This window comes from Aspergillus eucalypticola, assembly GCF_003184535.1.
Source record: "Aspergillus eucalypticola CBS 122712 chromosome Unknown BO83scaffold_43, whole genome shotgun sequence".
NCBI classification, from domain to species: Eukaryota; Fungi; Ascomycota; class Eurotiomycetes; order Eurotiales; family Aspergillaceae; genus Aspergillus; species Aspergillus eucalypticola.
The window spans coordinates 155,636-175,374 of NW_020290317.1; the positions used below are offsets into that span (position 1 = coordinate 155,636).

At 48.6% G+C, this 19,739-nt stretch overlaps 6 protein-coding genes and 1 non-coding gene across 7 annotated transcripts; 3 read left to right on the forward strand and 4 right to left on the reverse strand.

Annotated features, from left to right (window-relative positions):
• Window positions 1-117: 117 nt before the first annotated feature.
• BO83DRAFT_458451 (reverse prenyltransferase) lies at window positions 118-1,686 on the reverse strand (the record flags this gene model as incomplete). Its single annotated transcript, XM_025537135.1, has 2 exons — window positions 282-1,686; window positions 118-229 (listed from the first exon to the last, which is right to left on the reverse strand). Exons 1-2 carry the CDS (start codon window positions 1,493-1,495, stop codon window positions 118-120), a joined length of 1,326 nt encoding a protein of 441 aa, XP_025382509.1. The 5' UTR covers window positions 1,496-1,686.
• A 557-nt stretch (window positions 1,687-2,243) lies between these two features.
• Window positions 2,244-4,725, forward strand: ftmC (cytochrome P450 monooxygenase ftmC; the record flags this gene model as incomplete). The annotated part of the gene is made up of 7 exons (XM_025533647.1): window positions 2,244-2,333; window positions 2,491-3,432; window positions 3,493-3,614; window positions 3,673-3,971; window positions 4,026-4,131; window positions 4,169-4,250; window positions 4,564-4,725. 7 exons carry the CDS (start codon window positions 2,244-2,246, stop codon window positions 4,723-4,725), a joined length of 1,803 nt encoding a protein of 600 aa, XP_025382510.1.
• A 352-nt stretch (window positions 4,726-5,077) lies between these two features.
• BO83DRAFT_441937 (uncharacterized protein) lies at window positions 5,078-5,893 on the reverse strand (the record flags this gene model as incomplete). The annotated part of the gene is made up of 4 exons (XM_025536368.1): window positions 5,078-5,284; window positions 5,337-5,670; window positions 5,732-5,801; window positions 5,862-5,893. The coding sequence occupies 4 exons, from the start codon at window positions 5,891-5,893 to the stop codon at window positions 5,091-5,093; spliced, it is 630 nt and encodes a 209-aa protein (XP_025382511.1). The 3' UTR covers window positions 5,078-5,090.
• A 2,314-nt stretch (window positions 5,894-8,207) lies between these two features.
• BO83DRAFT_412471 (putative glutamine-serine rich protein MS8) lies at window positions 8,208-8,997 on the forward strand (the record flags this gene model as incomplete). The annotated part of the gene is made up of 3 exons (XM_025534407.1): window positions 8,208-8,375; window positions 8,465-8,838; window positions 8,895-8,997. The coding sequence occupies 3 exons, from the start codon at window positions 8,208-8,210 to the stop codon at window positions 8,995-8,997; spliced, it is 645 nt and encodes a 214-aa protein (XP_025382512.1).
• Window positions 8,998-9,757: 760 nt separating this feature from the next.
• Window positions 9,758-9,828, reverse strand: BO83DRAFT_t264. Its single transcript has one exon. It is a non-coding gene; the product is annotated as a tRNA-Gly (tRNA).
• A 1,885-nt stretch (window positions 9,829-11,713) lies between these two features.
• On the reverse strand, window positions 11,714-12,656 carry BO83DRAFT_412472 (uncharacterized protein; the record flags this gene model as incomplete). Its single annotated transcript, XM_025534408.1, has 3 exons — window positions 11,714-12,269; window positions 12,427-12,495; window positions 12,603-12,656. The coding sequence occupies 3 exons, from the start codon at window positions 12,654-12,656 to the stop codon at window positions 12,093-12,095; spliced, it is 300 nt and encodes a 99-aa protein (XP_025382513.1). The 3' UTR covers window positions 11,714-12,092.
• On the forward strand, window positions 12,633-16,348 carry BO83DRAFT_372316 (putative translation elongation factor eEF-3). Its single transcript, XM_025529976.1, has 3 exons — window positions 12,633-13,124; window positions 13,202-16,094; window positions 16,163-16,348. Exons 1-3 carry the CDS (start codon window positions 12,937-12,939, stop codon window positions 16,274-16,276), a joined length of 3,195 nt encoding a protein of 1,064 aa, XP_025382514.1. The 5' UTR covers window positions 12,633-12,936; the 3' UTR covers window positions 16,277-16,348.
• Window positions 16,349-19,739: the final 3,391 nt, after the last annotated feature.

A 19,739-nucleotide genomic window follows, 5' to 3' on the forward strand; every position in this document is an offset into this window, starting at 1 on the left:
GAACGCCTAGATGTCCGCCAAATGGTTACATACGCGTACAACTTTTTTTTATGTGACAGTTCAGTTCATAGTAATACCCTTGTGCGATGTTCATCATGATGATTCCAAGACTCGATCCTAGGCCAGGCTGGAGTGATAGTACACACTCACATAGACCCCCGCCTGGCTGGTATACGCTAGCGACACCCACGAGTGAAGCCGGGCAGACTGCTCGAGGTCTTCATCCGGGCTGTCATCAACGTCAGTCGGAATAATTGTGATCGGGAAAGGGCAGAACTCACAACAGATACTGCACGTTAGCCACATAGCTCCGAGCCTCGTCCGCCCATCCGAGCGAGTCAAAGAAGCGCGCCAGCGTCTTGGCCACGAACATGTCGTTCCTCCCAAGAAGTGGGAGGTACAGCTTCGGGATGGGCTCGTCGCGGCCCGGTCGGATCTCATAGTTCCACATCAGTATTGGCGCCTTAGAGGAATGTTGTCCTTGTTGACCGTTGCCCTCCAGCAATCCCCATAGCCGTCGGACCAACTCCAGGCCCTGAATCGTAGCCGAATCCTTCAGCCTTCCACCCATGGTCCATACCTCCTTAACCTTTTCCATCCTTAAATCTCCAAGTACCCCATAAACCTTGATTCGGGACTTGGCCGAATCGACAAAATCCCAAGCCAGGTATGTGTACTCATTGAATCCCCCGCCTTCCTCCATGTACTCAATCACCTTCTGAACTGCCTCACTGTCTCTTCTCTCTGCCGTCACATTCAGCTGGTTCAATGAATCACAGAGTAATCGTTGTATAGGCATGCCAGACGCCTTCTCCTTCAGCCTGAGAAAAACATACCCCTTCGTATCCACACTAGCTGCCCCAACCCTCTCGAAGGTGAACCCTATATTATACATCGACTGCACTGAGTCCCTCTTAAACTCCCCTTGTTTTACCTCCAATGTTTCCATCTCAGTGATTCCAAAATCCCTAACGAAATGATGGTACAGCATGCGGTCAAGTCCTCCCAATGTAGACAGTCGACCTACCAACCGCTCTGTAGCAGTCTGATTGAATCGATCGTTGGATGTTCCCGCGAACTCACAGATCGGCTCAATGCCCACACGAACAGTCGATGCGTGGTTATCCTGAAAATTAACGCTCATCTCAATCGGCAAGTCCGTATAGGTCATAACGCTTGGCCAGCGCTGCGGATACGGTCCGAGAGCGGGGACAATGTGATTTCGTGTGAAGAGTAGATATTCGAATTGCATGGGCACCGAGTAGCCGGTTATTTGCAGCAGCCGGCCAAGGAGTGGGCCAATGTTCCGCCACCAAGACGATTCGGCGCCATTGGTTGAGGTTTGGTATTTCACGACGATATCCCATGGTTTCTGGGTTGACTGGGCGTCGGGGCCAGCGTTCGCCTTCTGATTTCCAGGTAAGTCGTCAGGTGGTGATGCTTTCACACCTTTTGGATGAGATGAAGCTTCGTCCCTCAGGAAAGGTGAGGCCATTTTGCTTTAAACTATCTCTCAGGGTGATGATGCTCGCAGATCTTCTGGTTCAAGAGGTCAATGTATTGCCCTTATACAAAAGGCAGTATGATCAAGGATTTCACGTTCGCACTCCGAACGAGGTTGAGGAGTGTCGTACTTGTTTGTTCTGCGGGCATATATGCATTCTAACCAGAAAGGCACAACAAGGCGGACACAAAACCAATAGTACCTGTGTAACCATTCAAATGCAACGCTTTTTGAAATTCTTAACACTCCACTGCAGGTAGTAAATTTTCCGAACTCCGGTGTTACTGCCTGAAGTTTGTGGAGCGCATTGGCGCTGAGAGACTGGGGTTAGAGTTAACCGTGTTCCAAGAGAATATGAGGTGCTTGAAAAGACCTAGTTTTGGGCCATAGAGATACTCTTCGGTAGGCGCAGATTAGATCCCTTTACTGTTTATTCTGGAGAAGAAACTTTCAGGACTAGCTTAGTCCCCTTAATTTAAGGTAAGAGGGGGGCTGGTGTGCAGATGGGTTTACAACAAACAAAGATTGGACAGATGTGACACCTACCAGGAACATCGTACGACCTTAAATAACTGGCGATCATAAGGCTCAACCTGCTATATGTCACAAGCATAGTACCAGTTCAGGCGATGTCAAGGGTGGGTGCTAACCCGCTTAAGGTACTCCAGGACCGGCGTCTAAGATTGCAGGAAACGATAGAACGACTGCGAATAAGGTATCCCAGATTCAGGGCCCATACATGTCCTGCTCGGGTTTCTCCGCTTCATGCGACTGTGAGAGCAGATGGATAATATTGCCGCACACTCGGAGAGACCTTTCAGAAAATAGGGTAAGTCGACACAAGACCGGCATTGGTTGTACCACCAACCGAACCCATCAGGAACACTAGGCAGCATAGATACACCTTCACTGTTGCAGGTCTTCGTTAGATTTCATGTCGCTCTTCAGCAATCTCTAATATCACTAATACCCTTCTCATTAACAAGTTTGGCTTCAACCCCGTGGTCATGATTATGGAAAGTGGACGACAGCTACAAGCTGGAGCATTTATTCTAGGTGTGCTAGCTCACAGCCTCTACTTTCGCTCTGGCGAACACCATCTCTATCCCATTCGGTATCTATACACGTATGGTGGCTTGTCGATACTAATTGCTGCAACAATTCATTATGCACAAAAAATTTCATTTACACGAGCAAGCACCGCATCTCTGAGCCTAATGGCTACACATCTGCTGGGCCTATACTGCAGCCTCATCATTTACAGGGTGTTTCTTCATCCGCTCGGACGGTTGCCCGGCCCCCTAGGTGCACGTCTATCTGGGTTCTGGCTACCAGCAAAGCTTCTTCACCAACCCCTCTACCAGGTCCTCGAAGAGCTGCATAAGGAGTACGGACAATTTGTGCGCATAGGCCCATCTGATCTCTCCATAATCCACCCCGATGCCGTAAATATCATCTATGGATTCAAGTCCGCCTGCACTAAAGCGCCCTTCTATGATCTCGGTGCACCAGTGCAATCGCTACATGCATATCGAGATAAGAAAGCTCATGATCAACGACGGAGAGTATGGAGTCTAGGTTTCAGCGATAAATCACTTCGAGCATACGAAAAACGCATTCAAGTCTATCGACAAAAGCTCATCGATCTTTTAAACTCGGCCGCTGGTGATCAAGCCATTAACATCAGCAATTATCTCACATGGTACAGCTACGATGTGATGGGCGACTTAGCTTTCGGTAGAACTTTCGGCATGTTAGATGCTAGTGCCAACCACTGGGCAATACAGATATTGAATGATTTGCTCAAACCGTTAGAATACTCCGTGCCTATTTGGGCCCTTCGGCTGCTGGGCTCGACACCGGGGATGAACAAGGATGCTTTGAGATATGAGGAGTTTAGCCATCAGCGCTTGAAGACGAGAATGAGGGTATTGCCTTTGAGGCTTTTTCTGCTGTTTTATGCTCGGGTAAATCGCTCATGCTTTTAGGAAACGCCCGAAATACCCGATATCAGCTCGTCGCTGCTCGTGGAGTTGCAAGGACGAGCACCTACAACTGAAGAATTCCATCAGTTACTTGGGGATGTTGAATTGATAATTGCAGCAGGGAGGTATGCAGCTCTTCGAAGCTATTCTTTGTAGCAAGACAGGCTCACAAGTGAACAATAGTGACACTACCGCAGCAGCTCTAATCACCGTTATCTACGAGCTGGCTAAACACCCAGTACACGTAAAGATGATCCGCGAGGAGCTAAGCCTATGTGCTGTTGAGCCTAGCGGGGAGTATATGCACGAGAAAATAGCAGGCTTAAGACATCTCAATGGGTTTATCAACGAGGTGCTCCGTCTACATCCTCCAATTGGAAGCATTATTCCTAGAAAGACACCACCGGAGGGCATCATGATCGGTGACACCTACATACCAGGAAACATGACAGTCTCTTGCCCGCAATGGGTTATTGGAAGATGTAAGTGGACTATATGTTCCCTCAGTCCGACAAAGCAAATGCTCACCTTTCTAGCCGATGTCTTCTACGAGAATGCAAATCGGCTCCTCCCTGAGAGGTGGTACAAATACCCTGAGGCGATGAAGTATAAATCTGCCTATGCTCCTTTCTTACTCGGTGGGTTATATCTTTGTTGCTGAATCTGCCAATATTCTAAGGGAGGAGGCGCTACCGCCACACCAGTTAGGCTTCCTCCACACCAGCCTTCGCTCATGCTACACCCTCCGCCTATCTTATAAGGTAAGATCCCATCCATTTAAGGTAAGACTTGGCCCTAGAAAAGGCAGAATCCTACAACCTGCTACTCTTAGGACTTTTGTTCCTGAGGCATGGATTTGGTATCTCAAGTAATAAAATTACCCAGGTTGGGAAAGCAGTAAAACAGATCGAAGAGGCTATATCTTAAATGGATGGGATCTTACCTTATAAGATAGGCGGAGGGTGTAGCATGAGCGAAGGCCGGTGTGGAGGAAGCCTAGCGCGTCTGCCTATTCGATCACGCCTGTAAGTGCGAATCTGACTATTCCAAGGCCCCTACGCATGCATCGGTAAGCCGCTAGCGCTCATGAACATGAGGACAACTGTTGCCCGTATAACAATGACATTTGATTTGCAATTGCCATCGAACGATGACGGCACATTGCTCGATAAGCATATGAAGGAACATTTCTCTAGCTACGTCGAAGGCGTCTACATCTTCTTTAAGAACTTGTAGGCAAATTAATTGTCAATACAAAGGATCAAAGATACATGCTTTTGATCTATCTAGATCTCAAGGGGTTGGGTGGTTGGTTGGTTGGAACAGGTGGTGGTCGGAGACCACGCAGGAAGAAGAGGCGAAGGATCAGCTGACAGCTGCCTGGAAACGTGCAGAAGCGTCTTGTTGTTTGTAAGTGTCTGATAACGAAGATGATCTAAATACATGCAGTAAAACGGGTGAAGAAGATGTTGTGTTCGAGACCTCCCTCCCAAAGGGGAAGGTGCCCGTGGCATATTGAGCACTAACTCTGCACTGGACAGTTCGATTCACGAATACAGTCCCATAAAACCAGCCATCATGTAAAAGGCGGTATCAGTCTTTTACACGAGACCCTTGATTTCTGAGACAGCAGATTTTATTTTCTCGTCGTACTCCTTTGATAACTTGTGGTCGGGGGCGAACTCCTCCTGGCGTTCAGAGTCATGCAGTTTCAAAGCGTCCACCAGAGCTTTGCGGGCGGCATCCCATTGTTCAGTCTTGATGCGAAGGGCTTCATTATGTTCTCGCTCAAGTTCTTTTTAGTCAGGTAATCTCTTCTCTCAGTTCCTTTTTGCGTAACTTTTGACCTTCGGTAAGGTCCCTTGTCGGGGGCAAAACCCCCTCTGGGATAACTACACCAGCATCCTCGACATCAGCTGATCTCTTCTCGTCGGGCTCGATCTCAGTCTTGTATGACTCATCATGAGCGGCAAGTTGGTCAACCAACTCCTTGCGCGAGGAAGTCCATTCATCTTTCTTGCGGTTGAATTCTTCACGATATTCGTCCTCCAGCAACTTTAATCTGTGGAGTTCGTCACGCAGCTCTTTCTTGCGGAGCTTCTGGGCTGGTGTCAAAAGTCTGGTTACCGGCAGCACGCCGGCAGGTACAACGATACCCGCGTCTTCGAGGGCATCAAGAATCTATAAACTTAGTTAGTATCAATATCTATCATGACATAATCTTCTAATATAGAGAGCTTACTTTTGACCGTTCAAGTTCTGCCCTAGTGGGCCCACGAGGAGTGGGAGCAGCGGCGATGGCTCGGGAATGTCTTTGGCAAATAGTCAGTAACGTATGTAATTGTCTTGAGAGAAGAACAGAAGTTCAACACTCTTTTCGCTCATCACCAGAGTCAGAGTCCATCATGAGATAACTTACTACGTATCTTGATATGGGGGTGAAGGCAGGTTGTAGATGGCGAAGAGGAGAAGAGAAGAAAAGAGAAGGAACAGACGAGGGAGAATTATATAGAAGATTGTGGGCCCTATACCCTGATATCCCAAAAGGGTCTGGTCACGATTCACATAAGGTGAATATCAGAGGGGTGGTCAATACAAATCACGGATTCAGGCAAAATCGATATGAGACATACAGTCGACACGGGAGTAGCGAGATGCGTTCCCGAAAACAAAGTGAATTCAGGTAATTCACAAGCAAAACAGTCATGAGGTTAAGGACTCCGTTGCAAGGAAGCGTCCTTCAGGTATTCTAGCTAAAGAAGTGGGGTATCCTCCCAAATTCTTCATATCACTCATTCTTTTTCGCACAAAGCCAGAGGATATTTTTTCAATTCAATTCATATTCTTATACCTGATCGAGCTCGCTAAGTAAGATGCTGGCTATGCAGGTGCTTCACCGTTTGAAGCAGGAATATGGCCCCGAACGCCATCAGATCCCTCAAACTTGCAATAAACACATAAAAACAGCAAGTGCCACGACATAGAAAGATCATCATCATAGCTAAATACAACTAAACAACAAAAGCAGACATAAATATAAATAAATATTACAGCTATAGCTGCCTGCAAGCCACCACCTTCAATTTTTATCTATTATCTTGCTTCTAACATGCCTGTTTCTTCTATTTGTTTGATCTTTTCTGCTGACTCAAACAGAATATATAACGTAACTCCCGGCCGCGCCGGCCACCCACCTACTACACACCCAATGTGTTCCTAACTTCCTACATACAAACACCCTCCCCCTCCCCTCTACTTGAAGCTATTCAACCACCAACCATGCCACCAATACAGTCTAAAGCATCAAAAGATACAGCAGATAGTCTTTAAAGAAGGCATCTTGATCCAGGAAGTAAGAGTTAAAATATAATAGTAAGAGTTGAAATACAATAGCAAGAGAAGATCCAGGCAGAGGAAGCAGTATCTTAATTACCTGCTCGGATACCTCCCCGCTGCAGTGAGTGCTATATAATTGGTCACAGAAGAAATGAGTGTTCAAACCTCTGTAATTAGTAATAATATGTAGGCTTTGCTAATAATAATGTTGTTTGAATAGCTTCATTCTTGCTTGCGTTGGGTGTGTAGTAGGTGGGTGGCCGGTGCGGGCGGGTGGCCGGCGCGGCCGGGAGTTACGTTATTATTTCTTCTACCTAGTGTCTTCAGTATTTATTCCCATGGCCCTGAGACTTATGTGTTCCTGGCCGGGATCAGACTTTTCAGGGTCAAGTTCAACCTAGCTGAATTACCCAAGCAGGCCTGTTTGCAGCATAAATTTAGTAATATAACGGATTGCCTGCAGGTCTGGTATAATCGAGTTATAATCAGTACTAGCTTCCAGATCTGTGCATGCAGCATTCTTATTAGATATCTGATTTCACAGCCTTACAAAGCAGGAGTATACTAGCAGTATATACTTTAAAGTCTGGGATCCCTGCCTGCAGCTGTAACAGTCACTCTCCTGTGCCTTAATCTTGTAGAGAAAAATAGAGAAAATGGGCAAGGCTAATTCTCTGCGTGTATATCTATATAGTTACAGATACATATACCTTTGGCAGATTCTTATAAAGCACGAGGATCTTCTTCAAGGAGGCTTTTACTAGATATCTTATAGATATTACTGTATACCCTGTCTTCTACTGCTTAATCTACTTCTTCTAGAACCTGCTGCGAGCGGTTCTCTTGGCAGCGGATGCAAGCCAGATTATTTATTGTTCTAGTCCAGTCCCATATTCTGCTGCCTGCTTCACCTCAGAGTCTGCGACCTCGTTCCCTTCAACCTCTATATGGGCAGGGATCCAGTGGATTGTTAGATTGACGGGGCCTGCACCTTGCAGAGCTCTGAACTTACTGTAGATGGTCCTCACGTATAGCTGTTCAGATGGACGGCCGGAAGCCCCTACCGCCTGGATCGCAGCCTGACTGTCAGTAAAGATGTGGGTTTCATCAGGGCTGCATCTCGGTAGGGTGTCCCCCGCAAGCCAGAGGATACCTGTCTTTCTTGTGTATAGGCCGTAAAGGTCTGTGTCACGAAGCAACGTAAGTCTTAGTAAGACCGGCAAGTGCAATGGTCAATGGGACAAAGAGGCAACCACATGACTACCTAGCCTCTCCCTCCTAGCATCGTCAATTTTGTGTGCCTCATCAGATCATATTGCACTACGTGCTGCATCACTTCTTAAGTCCTTTGGGCGACAGCATCGATATCCATACTACCCATTATGTCGGATTCATCCCGCCAATATCATTACAACAACCAGTACGATGACCCACAGAACTGCTATGGCCAGCAAGCTGCTGTATATAGTTACGGAGATACTCCTGGCAATTACCCTTCAGCGCAATACCAGCAAGGACAGCCTTCGCAGTACGCATACAATCAGGCTCCCGTATGTCTATCCAATATTGCCAATCCCGTATGCGCATGCCTCATGGGTCGTAGATAATCCGTGGAGATAGCAGCAAGCTAATTTGTTAGCCTACCATTAATCATTATGTGAATACATCCCCTGGCAGTCATCCTGCACAATATCAGCAAAGCTATGCACCTTCCTACGACGCAAGGCATTCAGATGGACATCGGCATGAGCAACCCACATCCATGAGTTATGAGCAAAGCTCATCTTATCCACCACAGACTCAGCATCAGCAAGGCCAGAAGGTGTCTTACTATCAGACGCAGTCAGAGCCTGTTCCTACTACAAACACATCCGGAGGTAAAAAGGGGTTTGCACCGAATGTAGCCGGCATCATTAGTGGGGGCGCTTTAGGTCACAAGCTGGGAGGTGGGATGCTGGGTGTCGCAGGAGGTGCATTGGCAGGCGCTGCAGGCATGGAAATCGCAAGTAAACTGTAAGTCTGCCTGTGATGATGGCTGGCATACGTACGCTGACATGTGCTTTCCCTAGACGCAAGAGGCATAAGAAGAAACACCATGGCAAGAGTTCCCGTCATTCAAGCTCCAGTTCCAGCTCAAGCTCGAGTTCAAGTTCCTCTAGTGATGGCGATTAGTTTCGTGTGGTTCGCACCTTTATCCTTCTATGTTCGGTTTGTATTGAATGCGCCCTCGGGTGTTCGTTATCAGTTTCCAAATCAATTCACTTCAAATTGTTATACCCGATCGAGTCGTCTTCTAGCTATACAGGTGCTTCACCGATTGAAGCAAAGGATATGGCCCGGAACGCCCTCGAGCCCCTTAAATTCGCAGTAAACACACAAAGCAACGCACGCCCCAATGTAGGAAAGTCATGGCCGTAGCAAATACAACTAAATCACAACAAATCATAAAATCAAGCAAAGCGATTTCATACAAAAGCAGATATAAATGAGTGGCGCAGCTGGCCAGCTATCCCTGCTAGCCTCTGTCTGCTGCCTGCGAGCCGCATCCACCCCATTCTTCGTCGTTTATATTCGCTATTAGTGGTAGGGCACATTTCATTGTATACGTAAACCAAATTGTCCACGCGATAGTTAGTCCACAATGGCAGAATATTCTACATGGCATCATACGGAGAATGACTATGTAATGTTGAGACATTCACTCCAGCCAGGATCGGCTACCTTTTCCAACTGTCCAACCCAATCTCTTGAGAGCAGATAGATCAAATGCATTTGCCCCTTCGCCTTGACATGTAATGATAGAAAGGTCAGAATGTAGTAGTGTCTCATGCGCTCCAGTGTAACAATGAGGGGAAAAGCTACACCATCATGACATCGTCGCACAGGTCAGTTGGCGGAGGCAAATATAGAAAGGGAAAAAAAGAAATCCGAATGCATCATCCGTGAATCGAACACGGGCCTCATCGATGGCAACGATGAATTCTACCACTAGACCAATGATGCTGTTCACATCTAAACGTTCTATGTTTTTGCTAATTATTCCAATTCTGTACTGAGCAGTTCTCATGATACGATCACACGAATCGATCAAACAACCCATATCATTCAGTTAGCAAATGTCTCGATCTCTTGATATTTCCTCGTATCTAAGTAGACATACATCCTCAGCAAAATAACGCGTTATACTGCGACCGAACGATTATCTTCATCAAGTGCAATGACTAACTACAATGAACGGGTCTCGTCAGTTGGACTCGGGATTTATGGTATATTAGTACTAGATCACGACATATCGAGAAACGTCGTCATGTGTCCTCGCCATGCCCTAATTGTATCACGTAGATAAATTTAAGCCATGACAGCATGGGACGGCATGAGTCGGTCAAAGGCCAGACCTGTGTAAGTATAATTCTTGCGCTTCGTCAACATTCCTGACGCAGTTCTGAGGCGGGAATCACGCACGCTACGTCCCAAGCAGGTAACACGGGTTAAATTTCATCAGGAGCCTGAAATTGATGTAAACTGAGACAGGTGAGAGCATGATTACTATATCTGTGTGGCTCTCTCTACTTATAGTGCTACGGTAAGATAGGCGCGACGCAATTGTCTGATAGCAGGTCTAGATTGATGTCCAGAGTATAGTAAGAAGTAATTCCCTCTACCAAGGGCGCTGAAGGTTAACACCCGGGGCAACACCCAAAAGGGATAGTAATGGTTACTAATGACTCATCATGAGATAATCATGATGGTTAGTGAAGGTAGAGAGACAATTTGTGTCTGCCAAATACTTTTAAGGGTACTTTGCCATCTCGCGAAGAGAGGAGAAGAGTATTGGAAGTGCACTGTAGAGACTGCGAGGTGTCGGTAGAAAAACAACGTGTCGACCCACATCATGGGCGAATAGCGCTCACGAGTTCAAAGAAGGTTCCTACTTCCACTATTGATGTGGCAATAGCGTGGTGGTTGCAAGTTGCCACTACAGATTTGGATAATTTCGCGGGGTATAAGAAGTGGAAGGGGATCCGGAGAAAATTGAACTCAAAAATTCGATAGCCGATAAGAGCGATAAGAGGGGGGCCCCCCGTATTCTGAAGACTGACGGTGCACATCGTAAGGCACGGTTCTCGGGTTGGCTGAGGCGGCAGGCCTGGATGTCACTTTGAAGAAGGGCTGTAAAGACTTGGTCTCAACACGCCAATCGGCGACATAACGTAAATAAACGTAAATATAGCCAGTTATATTTGAATGCGGTGAGAAAAGCCTGAGTAAGACAAATGGCGGTGATGCGTCGACTCCTGCAATGAGCCATTGTTTCAAGCGTGTGTTTGCGACGCTTAAACCCCGGAATTATGCCTGAGAGTGTTTAGTCGCCTATCCCTTTGTGTTTGGCAATAATAAGGCATCCATGACTCTCTGGGGAACAATCTCCGGGCGCAAAAGTATAATGCTCCTCTTCTTGACAACATGGTTATGCTTCGGGCAGGATTTTCCCAGGCCTGCCTGCATCTAACCACATAATGCATCGACAAACCACCATTCAAATCATGATGGCGCTGCATGCTGGCACATACCTTGATAATGTCCTTGACACGCCATGAATCCGGGGGTGCAACATCCTGAGAGATACTCTGTAGACTGATAATAATCTACTGCGGCCGGCTAGTCTCCGCCCCTCCGTGTCATCATGGCTTGGTTGGCCCTGCAGATGCTGCTGCTTTCATGCCGGTCGCCACCTCTAATCATTCCCGGGGTGAAGTGGCGCAGCCCCCCTTCGAGACAGAAAGACTTCAGAAAAGGGATAACAGAAGGGGGTAAAATCAAAAATCATAATAATGAAAACTCTACTAAGTTAGAGTTACCAAGAGCCATGGCCCGGAGCCAGATCGTTCTCCGTTTTCGCCCGTCAGCCTGGACCGGCTCAAGGTATGAATAACTAATGGCTATTGATGACTGGCTAGTCTGAAGAGTAAGTACTGAATTGTCCTCACAGCATTGCTACGCTGGCATACACATATGAAGATGTTCGCTCCGCCATAAGCGACGAAAGCCTGACAATAATTTTCCCAGACTCGGGATGGACAACGGTAGGGAGGATTCTGCGACGTTCCAAGTATCCTCAGAAGTAACAATAAGGGGGAGAAAGGGTGGTACAGAAACCGGCTGTGCTCAAGATCCTCTCAGCCCTGTCAAAGAAAGGGGCAACTTGATGATGCTTGCAAATGGCTCGATGATCTGAAAGGGGATTGGCTGGCAGCGCATCCCATATGTTACAAAGTAGTAGAAAGTATGTAAAAATAATCACAATCCCTCTTGACGGGGTAATATCGGTCGGGGAAGGCTATCCATGATATTCCAAGATATCCGCTCCCACTGCTCCATCTCCTCTGATTCCCGCACGGAAAAGAGTCGGGACGGACGGCAGGAAGGCGATGGCCAGGAATAACCTTCAAAGATCCATGATGGCAGCGGGCAGACCGTGAGGATGGAGCGAACCTGATGGTTGAACAGCAACCAGGGCAACCTTGGCTGAGGGTTCAACGCGGCTGACTCAGCGAAAACGGGGAATCAAGCCAATCAGCGGCTGCATATAGAGTCATTCACGAGCCACGGTTGGTTGCTTCGACAGCCCATCGCCGCTACACCGGAAACGAAGTTAGTGCGGGACAAATTCTAAGGAACAGCGAAAATTTTTTCATTAAAAGAGATTTTCTGGGACTGGCGGCGGGACTGAAAAAAGTTGGGCGGCGAAACGCAGGCCACAAAGCGATAAATATCACTTTCCTCCACCCACCTTCGCTTCCCCCCCCTCCTCCCTCCCTTTTTCTCCCCATCCTTCATCTCTCTCTTCTTAAGAGGTTTGCTCCTCTATCTTAAAAAATTTGTTTTGTTTTTTGTCTTTTCTCGGACAAAAAAATAGATTTCGCCTGTGCGGCCGTGTTAGAGCGTTTGCTGCGTGCTGTGAAATTTTCCAGACGCGGTTTCGTGGGCCCGCCACCTCTTATCGAGATACCCTAATAGAACGCTTTCCACCCGTTCTCGCTTCTTTTCTCCTCCTTTTTCTTCTTCCTTTTTCTTCTCTCCGACGTTACGACATCGTCTTTCACGATCAAAATGCCTGCTGTTGATGTTTCGTCCGTTCCTGCTGTCTCCGGCAAGGAGACTGCTCAGTCTGTCGCTGTCCTTGAGGACCTCATCAAGAACCTCAACATCTCTTCCTCCCAGGATGAGGTGAACGCTGCTGCCGACAACCTGGCCCACCTGTTCAGCGGCCCTATCCCCGAGCAGGCTCTCCCTCTCAAGTATGTATAACCTGCAGAATACCCCGCTCTGCCGTCTAGGTGGTCGGTGGCGGATGGCTAACATGAAAAATTTTCAGGGCTGTCGAGACCTTCCAGAAGCAGCTCAGCAACAAGAAGGATGCTGTTGTCCGTGAGCGTGCCTGCGAGGGTATCCGTGCTATTGCCTCCCACGCCACCATCGCTCCTGGTGTCGAGCCTCACCTCGTCACCCTCCTCGGCCCCGTCCTTGCCGCCGTCGGTGACAAGATGGTTCCCGTCAAGAACGCCGCCCAGGGTGCTGCCCTCGCCATCGTGAAGGGTGTCAACGGCAACGCCGTCAAGGCTGTCCTTCCCCCCATCCTCGAGTCCCTCGCCAACGCCCAGAAGTGGCAGGAGAAGCTGGCTGCTCTCGAGTGCATCAACGCTCTCGTCGAGACTGCCCCCGCTCAGCTCTCTTTCCGTGTCCCCGAGCTCATCCCCGTTGTCTCTGAGGCCATGTGGGACACCAAGGCCGACATCAAGAAGGCTGCCTACGCTACCATGGAGAAGGTCTGCGGTTTGATCGTCAACAAGGATATTGAGCGTTTCATTCCCGAGCTCATCAAGTGTATCGCCAAGCCCGAGAACGTCCCCGAGACCGTTCACTTGCTCGGTGCTACCACTTTCGTCTCCGATGTCACCGGACCCACCCTCGCCATCATGGTCCCCCTGCTGGACCGTGGTCTGGTTGAGCGTGAGACTGCCATTAAGCGTAAGTCCGCTGTCATCGTTGACAACATGTGTAAGCTCGTGGAGGACCCCCAGATTGTCGCTCCCTTCTTGCCCAAGTTGATGCCCCGTCTTGAGAAGAACTACGAGACTCTGGCCGACCCCGAGGCTCGTGGTAAGACCAAGCAGGGTCTGGACACCCTGTGCCGTGTCGGTGATGTCAAGAACGGCAAGATCCCCGAGATCTCCACCGCTGGTGACATCTCCACCGTCTCCGCTATCCTCAAGGAGATCCTCTCTTCCAAGTTCTCCGCCCAGGCTGAGAAGGCCGAGTCCGTCATCACCTACGTTGCTGCCATCGCTGGTCAGCTCGTCGACGAGAAGGACGCCGAGGTCACCAGCTGGACCCAGAACGCCCTTCCCTACATCGCTGCCATCGTTGGTGACGAGGAGGCCAAGCCCATCGTCGAGACCCTCCGCAAGCGCGCCTCCCCCGGTGCCGCTGCTGAGGATGAGGTTCTCTCCGACGAGGAGGAGGGTGAGGATCTGTGCAACTGCACTTTCTCCCTGGCCTACGGTGCCAAGATTCTGCTGAACCAGACCAGCCTCCGCCTCAAGCGTGGTCAGCGTTACGGTCTGCTCGGCCCCAACGGTACCGGTAAGACCACTCTCATGCGTGCCATCAACAACGAGCAGCTTGAGGGCTTCCCCAAGAAGGATGAGGTCAAGACCGTCTACGTTGAGCACGACTTGGATGCCGCCGATACTGAGCAGACCGTCATTGGCTGGACCATCAAGAAGCTCCGCGAGGTCGGTGTCGAGACCAGCCAGGCGGACGTCGAGGCCAAGCTCGAGGAGTTCGGTTTCCTACGTGAGCAGTTCGAGGGTCCCATCACCTCCCTCTCCGGTGGATGGAAGATGAAGCTGGCTCTGGCCCGTGCCGTGTTCGAGTCCCCCGATATCCTGCTGCTCGACGAGCCTACCAACCACTTGGACGTCAAGAACGTCGCCTGGTTGGAGAACTACCTCTGCACCTCTCCCTGCACTTCCATCATCGTCTCCCACGACAGCAAGTTCTTGGACAACGTCATCCAGCACGTCGTCCACTACGAGCGCTTCAAGCTTAAGCGTTACCGTGGTAACCTGAGCGAGTTCGTCAAGCGTGTCCCCTCTGCTCGCTCCTACTACGAGCTGGGTGCCTCCGAGCTCGAGTTCAAGTTCCCGGAGCCCGGTTTCCTTGAGGGTGTCAAGACCAAGGCCAAGGCCATCATCCGTGTCAACAACATGTCCTTCCAGTACCCCGGTACCCCCAAGCCCCAGCTCACCGACATCTCCTTCCAGGTCTCCCTGGGCTCTCGTATTGCCGTCATCGGTCCCAACGGTGCTGGTAAATCCACCCTGGTCAACGTCCTGACCGGTGAGTTGATCCCCACCTCCGGTGACGTCTACCAGCACGAGAACATCCGTATCGCCTACATCAAGCAGCACGCTTTCGCTCACATTGATAACCACCTCGACTCCACTCCCTCCGAGTACATCCAGTGGCGTTTCCAGACCGGTGAGGACCGTGAGACCATGGACCGTGCCAACAAGATCGTCACCGACGAGGATGAGAAGGCCATGGACAAGATCTACAAGATCGAGGGCCAGCCCCGTCGTGTCATTGGTATCCACGCTCGTCGTAAGTTCAAGAACAGCTACGAATACGAGTGTTCGTTCTCGCTGGGTGAGAACATCGGCATGAAGAGCGAGCGCTGGACTCCCATGATGACCACCGACAACGCCTGGATTCCCCGTAACGAGATCATGCAGTCCCACGCCAAGATGGTTGCCGAGGTTGATCAGAAGGAGGCTCTTGCCAGCGGTCAGTTCCGTCCTCTGGTCCGTAAGGAAATTGAGGCCCACTGCGAGCAGTTCGGTCTCGATGCTGAGCTGGTCTCCCACTCCCGCATGCGCGGTCTGTCCGGTGGTCAGCGTGTCAAGGTCGTCCTTGCCGCCTGCTCTTGGCAGCGTCCTCACGTCATCGTTCTGGACGAGCCTACTAACTACCTGGACCGTGACTCTCTCGGTGCTCTGTCCAAGGCTCTGAAGAGCTTCGAGGGTGGTGTTATCATCATCACTCACTCCCGTGAGTTCACTGAGAACCTCACCGAGGAAGTCTGGGCCGTCGTTGACGGTAAGATGACTCCCTCCGGTCACAACTGGGTCCAGGGACAAGGTTCCGGTCCCCGTCTTGAGGCCAAGGATGGTCCCGAGGAGGTCGTCGATGCCATGGGCAACAAGGTCAGTTCAAACCCCCGTTTCTCAGATCGTTTGAAGCTTTTCGAGTTTTATACTAACCTCGCTTACAGACCGTTGTTGAAAAGAAGAAGAAGCTCACTTCTGCTGAGCTTAGGAAAAAGAGAAAGGAGCGTATGGCTAGAAAGAAGCGTGGTGAGGAGGTTTCTGACGACGAGGAGTTCTAAACACGAGGTTATAGCTCGTTTGGATGATTTTTATAGAGGTTACGGTCGTATGAAATCAAAATTCGCTTAATGACCAAACTTGTGCTTTACGAGTAATAATAACCTGATAGACAGATGCAGCAATGCCTGCAGAATCGTAAGATATGTTTATTTTGCGACCTACTTCGATAATGCGCTGGAAATAAGACTTCGTTGCAACCCGTCTGCCGATGCGGGCTTGCCAAGACTTGGTGTTGAGGTTGAGGTGAGGCTCATGATGGCGGTGAGGGATGGCAGAATTCGGACTTTATCAGCCGAGCCTCACCACGCCATACCACCCATCCACCCACCCACCCACCAGCCCACCCTCCTTCTTCTACATAATCAAGCGATGCACATCTATCTAAAGTATCAGTCGATATCTGGAGAAGCCTCATCGTCATCAATATCTTACGTCAAGACATTGCAAAGCATTCTACTCCTAAGCACTTTTACTAAAGCAATCTTTACTAACCGGTACTATTACTACTGTACTACTCCTAGATATTATAGTATTCAGAAGACTTCAAGTTACTATGCTCTGCTAAGTTAAGCGCTCACTTCACAGATGACTCTCCAAAAAGCATACCATGAAGCGCCCCAGCCAATTATTGAATCATAATGTCTTGCGATACTTGGGGTTTTACCGCAGGCAGACATATTACCCGACCCTGTGCCTTTGTAGACTCTTCCTATTGCTTCACCTTTCTTATCCTTCTATACTCACCCTCCTGGATTTGAAGTGACATATGCAAACTGATAAGCTATCGTCCTTTACCTCCATAGACTGTTATGTGCTTTAATTTTGATTCTTCTAGGCCTGTGGCTTGTTCCTCGAGCAGTTAGTGGTTCCTATGAGCGCCACTGATGATTCCACACTTGACCTCATTACTACCGCCCAGACAGAAAATACCCAGGATGAACCAAGTGAAGACTGACCGAACTAATAACCAATATCCTGGTCGATCAGACTCTGGCGAGCCAGGTCTTAGTATAGATCTGCATCTGCACTTGGATTTTTATGTGAATCAGCCCTCTATCATTCAGTAAGACTACACCACCCAGAGACTTTCTTCTTACCCTTGTTACTCAATTTATGCGCTCTGTGCACTGCGGACGGGAATATCCACGTACATAGACACTTCAACGGACCCTTCGCCTGCTATGTAGCTACACTCTCCGACCCTTCGCCACCGTCTTCCTAATTTGCCTCTCTTCAAACATAGCTTCCGATCCCACACATTTCAGAGCCCTAGAACACTCCCCGGTGCCTGGTGCCTGATCTGGCGTTCGTATCCTTCAAATGAACGTTTCTTAGGGTTGTCTTTCCCAATCTGGAAAGCAAGCCGTTACAGCCTGGCCGGAGCCTCATTTTGAGCCGCCCTTTATTTCAATCTCTTTGCCGCTCGCATGTCTATAGCCAAAGGCGGGAAGAGCTTACTGATTTTGTTCCACGTATAGAAGAGGCGTCTGAATGAACGCAATACGAGTGCATATCCTACTACTAGGGGATACACAAGGGACATTATTGACACAAAAATACGGTGATGGGCATATTACCGCCCGAAAGTCCGCATTGGTCCTTACTAAAGGGCCTCTTTCATGCAGCCTACTGGGATAAAGGCGTTGAAAAAGAAAACAGAAAACACTTTTGTCAGTCCACTGGCCACATTAGGGCCCATCTTACGATGATTAGGCGAGTTGTTGCTACCGCATCATGTCATCAGCAATTTAGTCCCAAAATGGCAGGCTGCGTATGACAACTTGCATTGCCCCGATAAATAAGAAGTCCAGACACCATCTGACAACGATCTGTACCTACGTACGATGCAAAGTGCCATATGGATGGCAGGTTTGTCGCGACTAAAAGGAAAGGACGACAATCGCAGGATAAAGCAGACCATAAGACCAAATGGTTATAGCTGTTCTTATTAAAGGACTATTATATATCATGGACAGGAGGAAGCCGATGAGAGAGGTATCCTATCAAAAGGGGGCCGGGGGGTTTTCGATATCGGAAGAGCAACATAAAGCTACCCCAGAACGGTTATTTATAACTTGAAGGCCGTTACTCCAAACGGACTTTCTGACATGGAAAACGCAACGACGCAGAGAAGTTGACATTGAGCCATCACGTACCTTAAGAAGCAGATCAGCAGGCTTACAAATCGAGTTTAATTGCGCGCAGTCAACAACTTTTCTGATACAGCCTATTCGACTTTCTATCCGGCATAGAAGAAACTAGGCAACTGGAAACCGCTCTTTCTCTATCTAAGCACTCATAACTACCATCTAGTAACAAGCGAATATTTATCCGGCATACTTTCAGATGCTAAATAATATTAAGGAGGGCGTCCGCACTCGGTCATGACAGAGTAACAACAACCATTAAGTGCTCTTCCTTGCACAGCAAGCGGTTACTGAATCTAAGATACTTCTTACAGAAGGAAAAACTAGTGAAAACAATGATAACAGACAATGAAACCTAACAATAAAAAAAAGTCTTTGAAATTTAAAACAGCTTCCGAGGATATCGGGATTTAGGAGAGTATAATATCTTAACTTTCATTGTGCTGAGATATGTACTGACTATGTAAGATTGCGTTGGAACTATCGGCTATTCCCCTGTCTCTCATGTTTCTGTAGCTCTATAGGCCACAATCGAGCCAATAGAGCAAGTCAACGGGCTTTTGGATAATTCAAACAGGGGGATCATCGATATGGGGCCTTTGACGGTTGAAGTCGTTGAGGAACAGCTCTAGTTACGGGTTCTTAGCCTCAATAGACACGCGAGTGCTACAGAACCAATTTTGCGCATTCAGAGGTCATCTCGAAGAAGAACAGTACTAATCAATTTTTACCAAGACATCGAAGAAGAACTTCTACTACCTCAACGTGTAATTGAATATGTGATTCCGGAATGGGAACCAACTTATGGGTATATACACTATTCAGATGGAGTAACTGGAAACGGTACTGACTCCCAACGAGACTTATCCATCGGCAAAGAGAAACAACATAGCAATGGAAGATCCTTTGGAAGAAACAGGTATGGTGGAAGATGACAGCCGGTGCAGTCCGGCTGGAGGCCTTGAAGCAGTAAGTATGGGGCAAACCACGCTGATATCTGTTCCGAATAGTCCCAGATCAAGTGTGTTATCTAGCTAAATTTTCCTAGGAGTGCCTTCAGGAGAGCATACAGAAGCAGGGAGGTTCGCCTAAAACTGAGGCTGCCAGTCCAGCAGCGGATCTTGTATATGAAAATAATTAGGATGGAGTAGCTCTGCTTTTTCAAAGTGAACCTCCCTGCTTCTGTATGCTCTCCTGAAGGCACTCCTAGGAAAATTTAGCTAGATAACACACTTGATCTAGGACTATTCGGAACAGATATCAGCGTGATTTCCCCCACACTTATTGCTTCAAAGCCTCCAGCTCGGAGGGTCAA

Excerpts from the sequence above, each read along its gene's own strand:
- BO83DRAFT_372316 (XM_025529976.1), top strand. The coding sequence starts at position 12,937 with ATGCCTGCTGTTGATGTTTCGTCCGTTCCTGCTGTCTCCGGCAAGGAG. Across the intron at positions 13,125-13,201 it reads GAGCAGGCTCTCCCTCTCAA|GGCTGTCGAGACCTTCCAGA; the intron begins GTATGTATAACC and ends AAAAATTTTCAG. Across the intron at positions 16,095-16,162 it reads TCGATGCCATGGGCAACAAG|ACCGTTGTTGAAAAGAAGAA; the intron begins GTCAGTTCAAAC and ends CCTCGCTTACAG.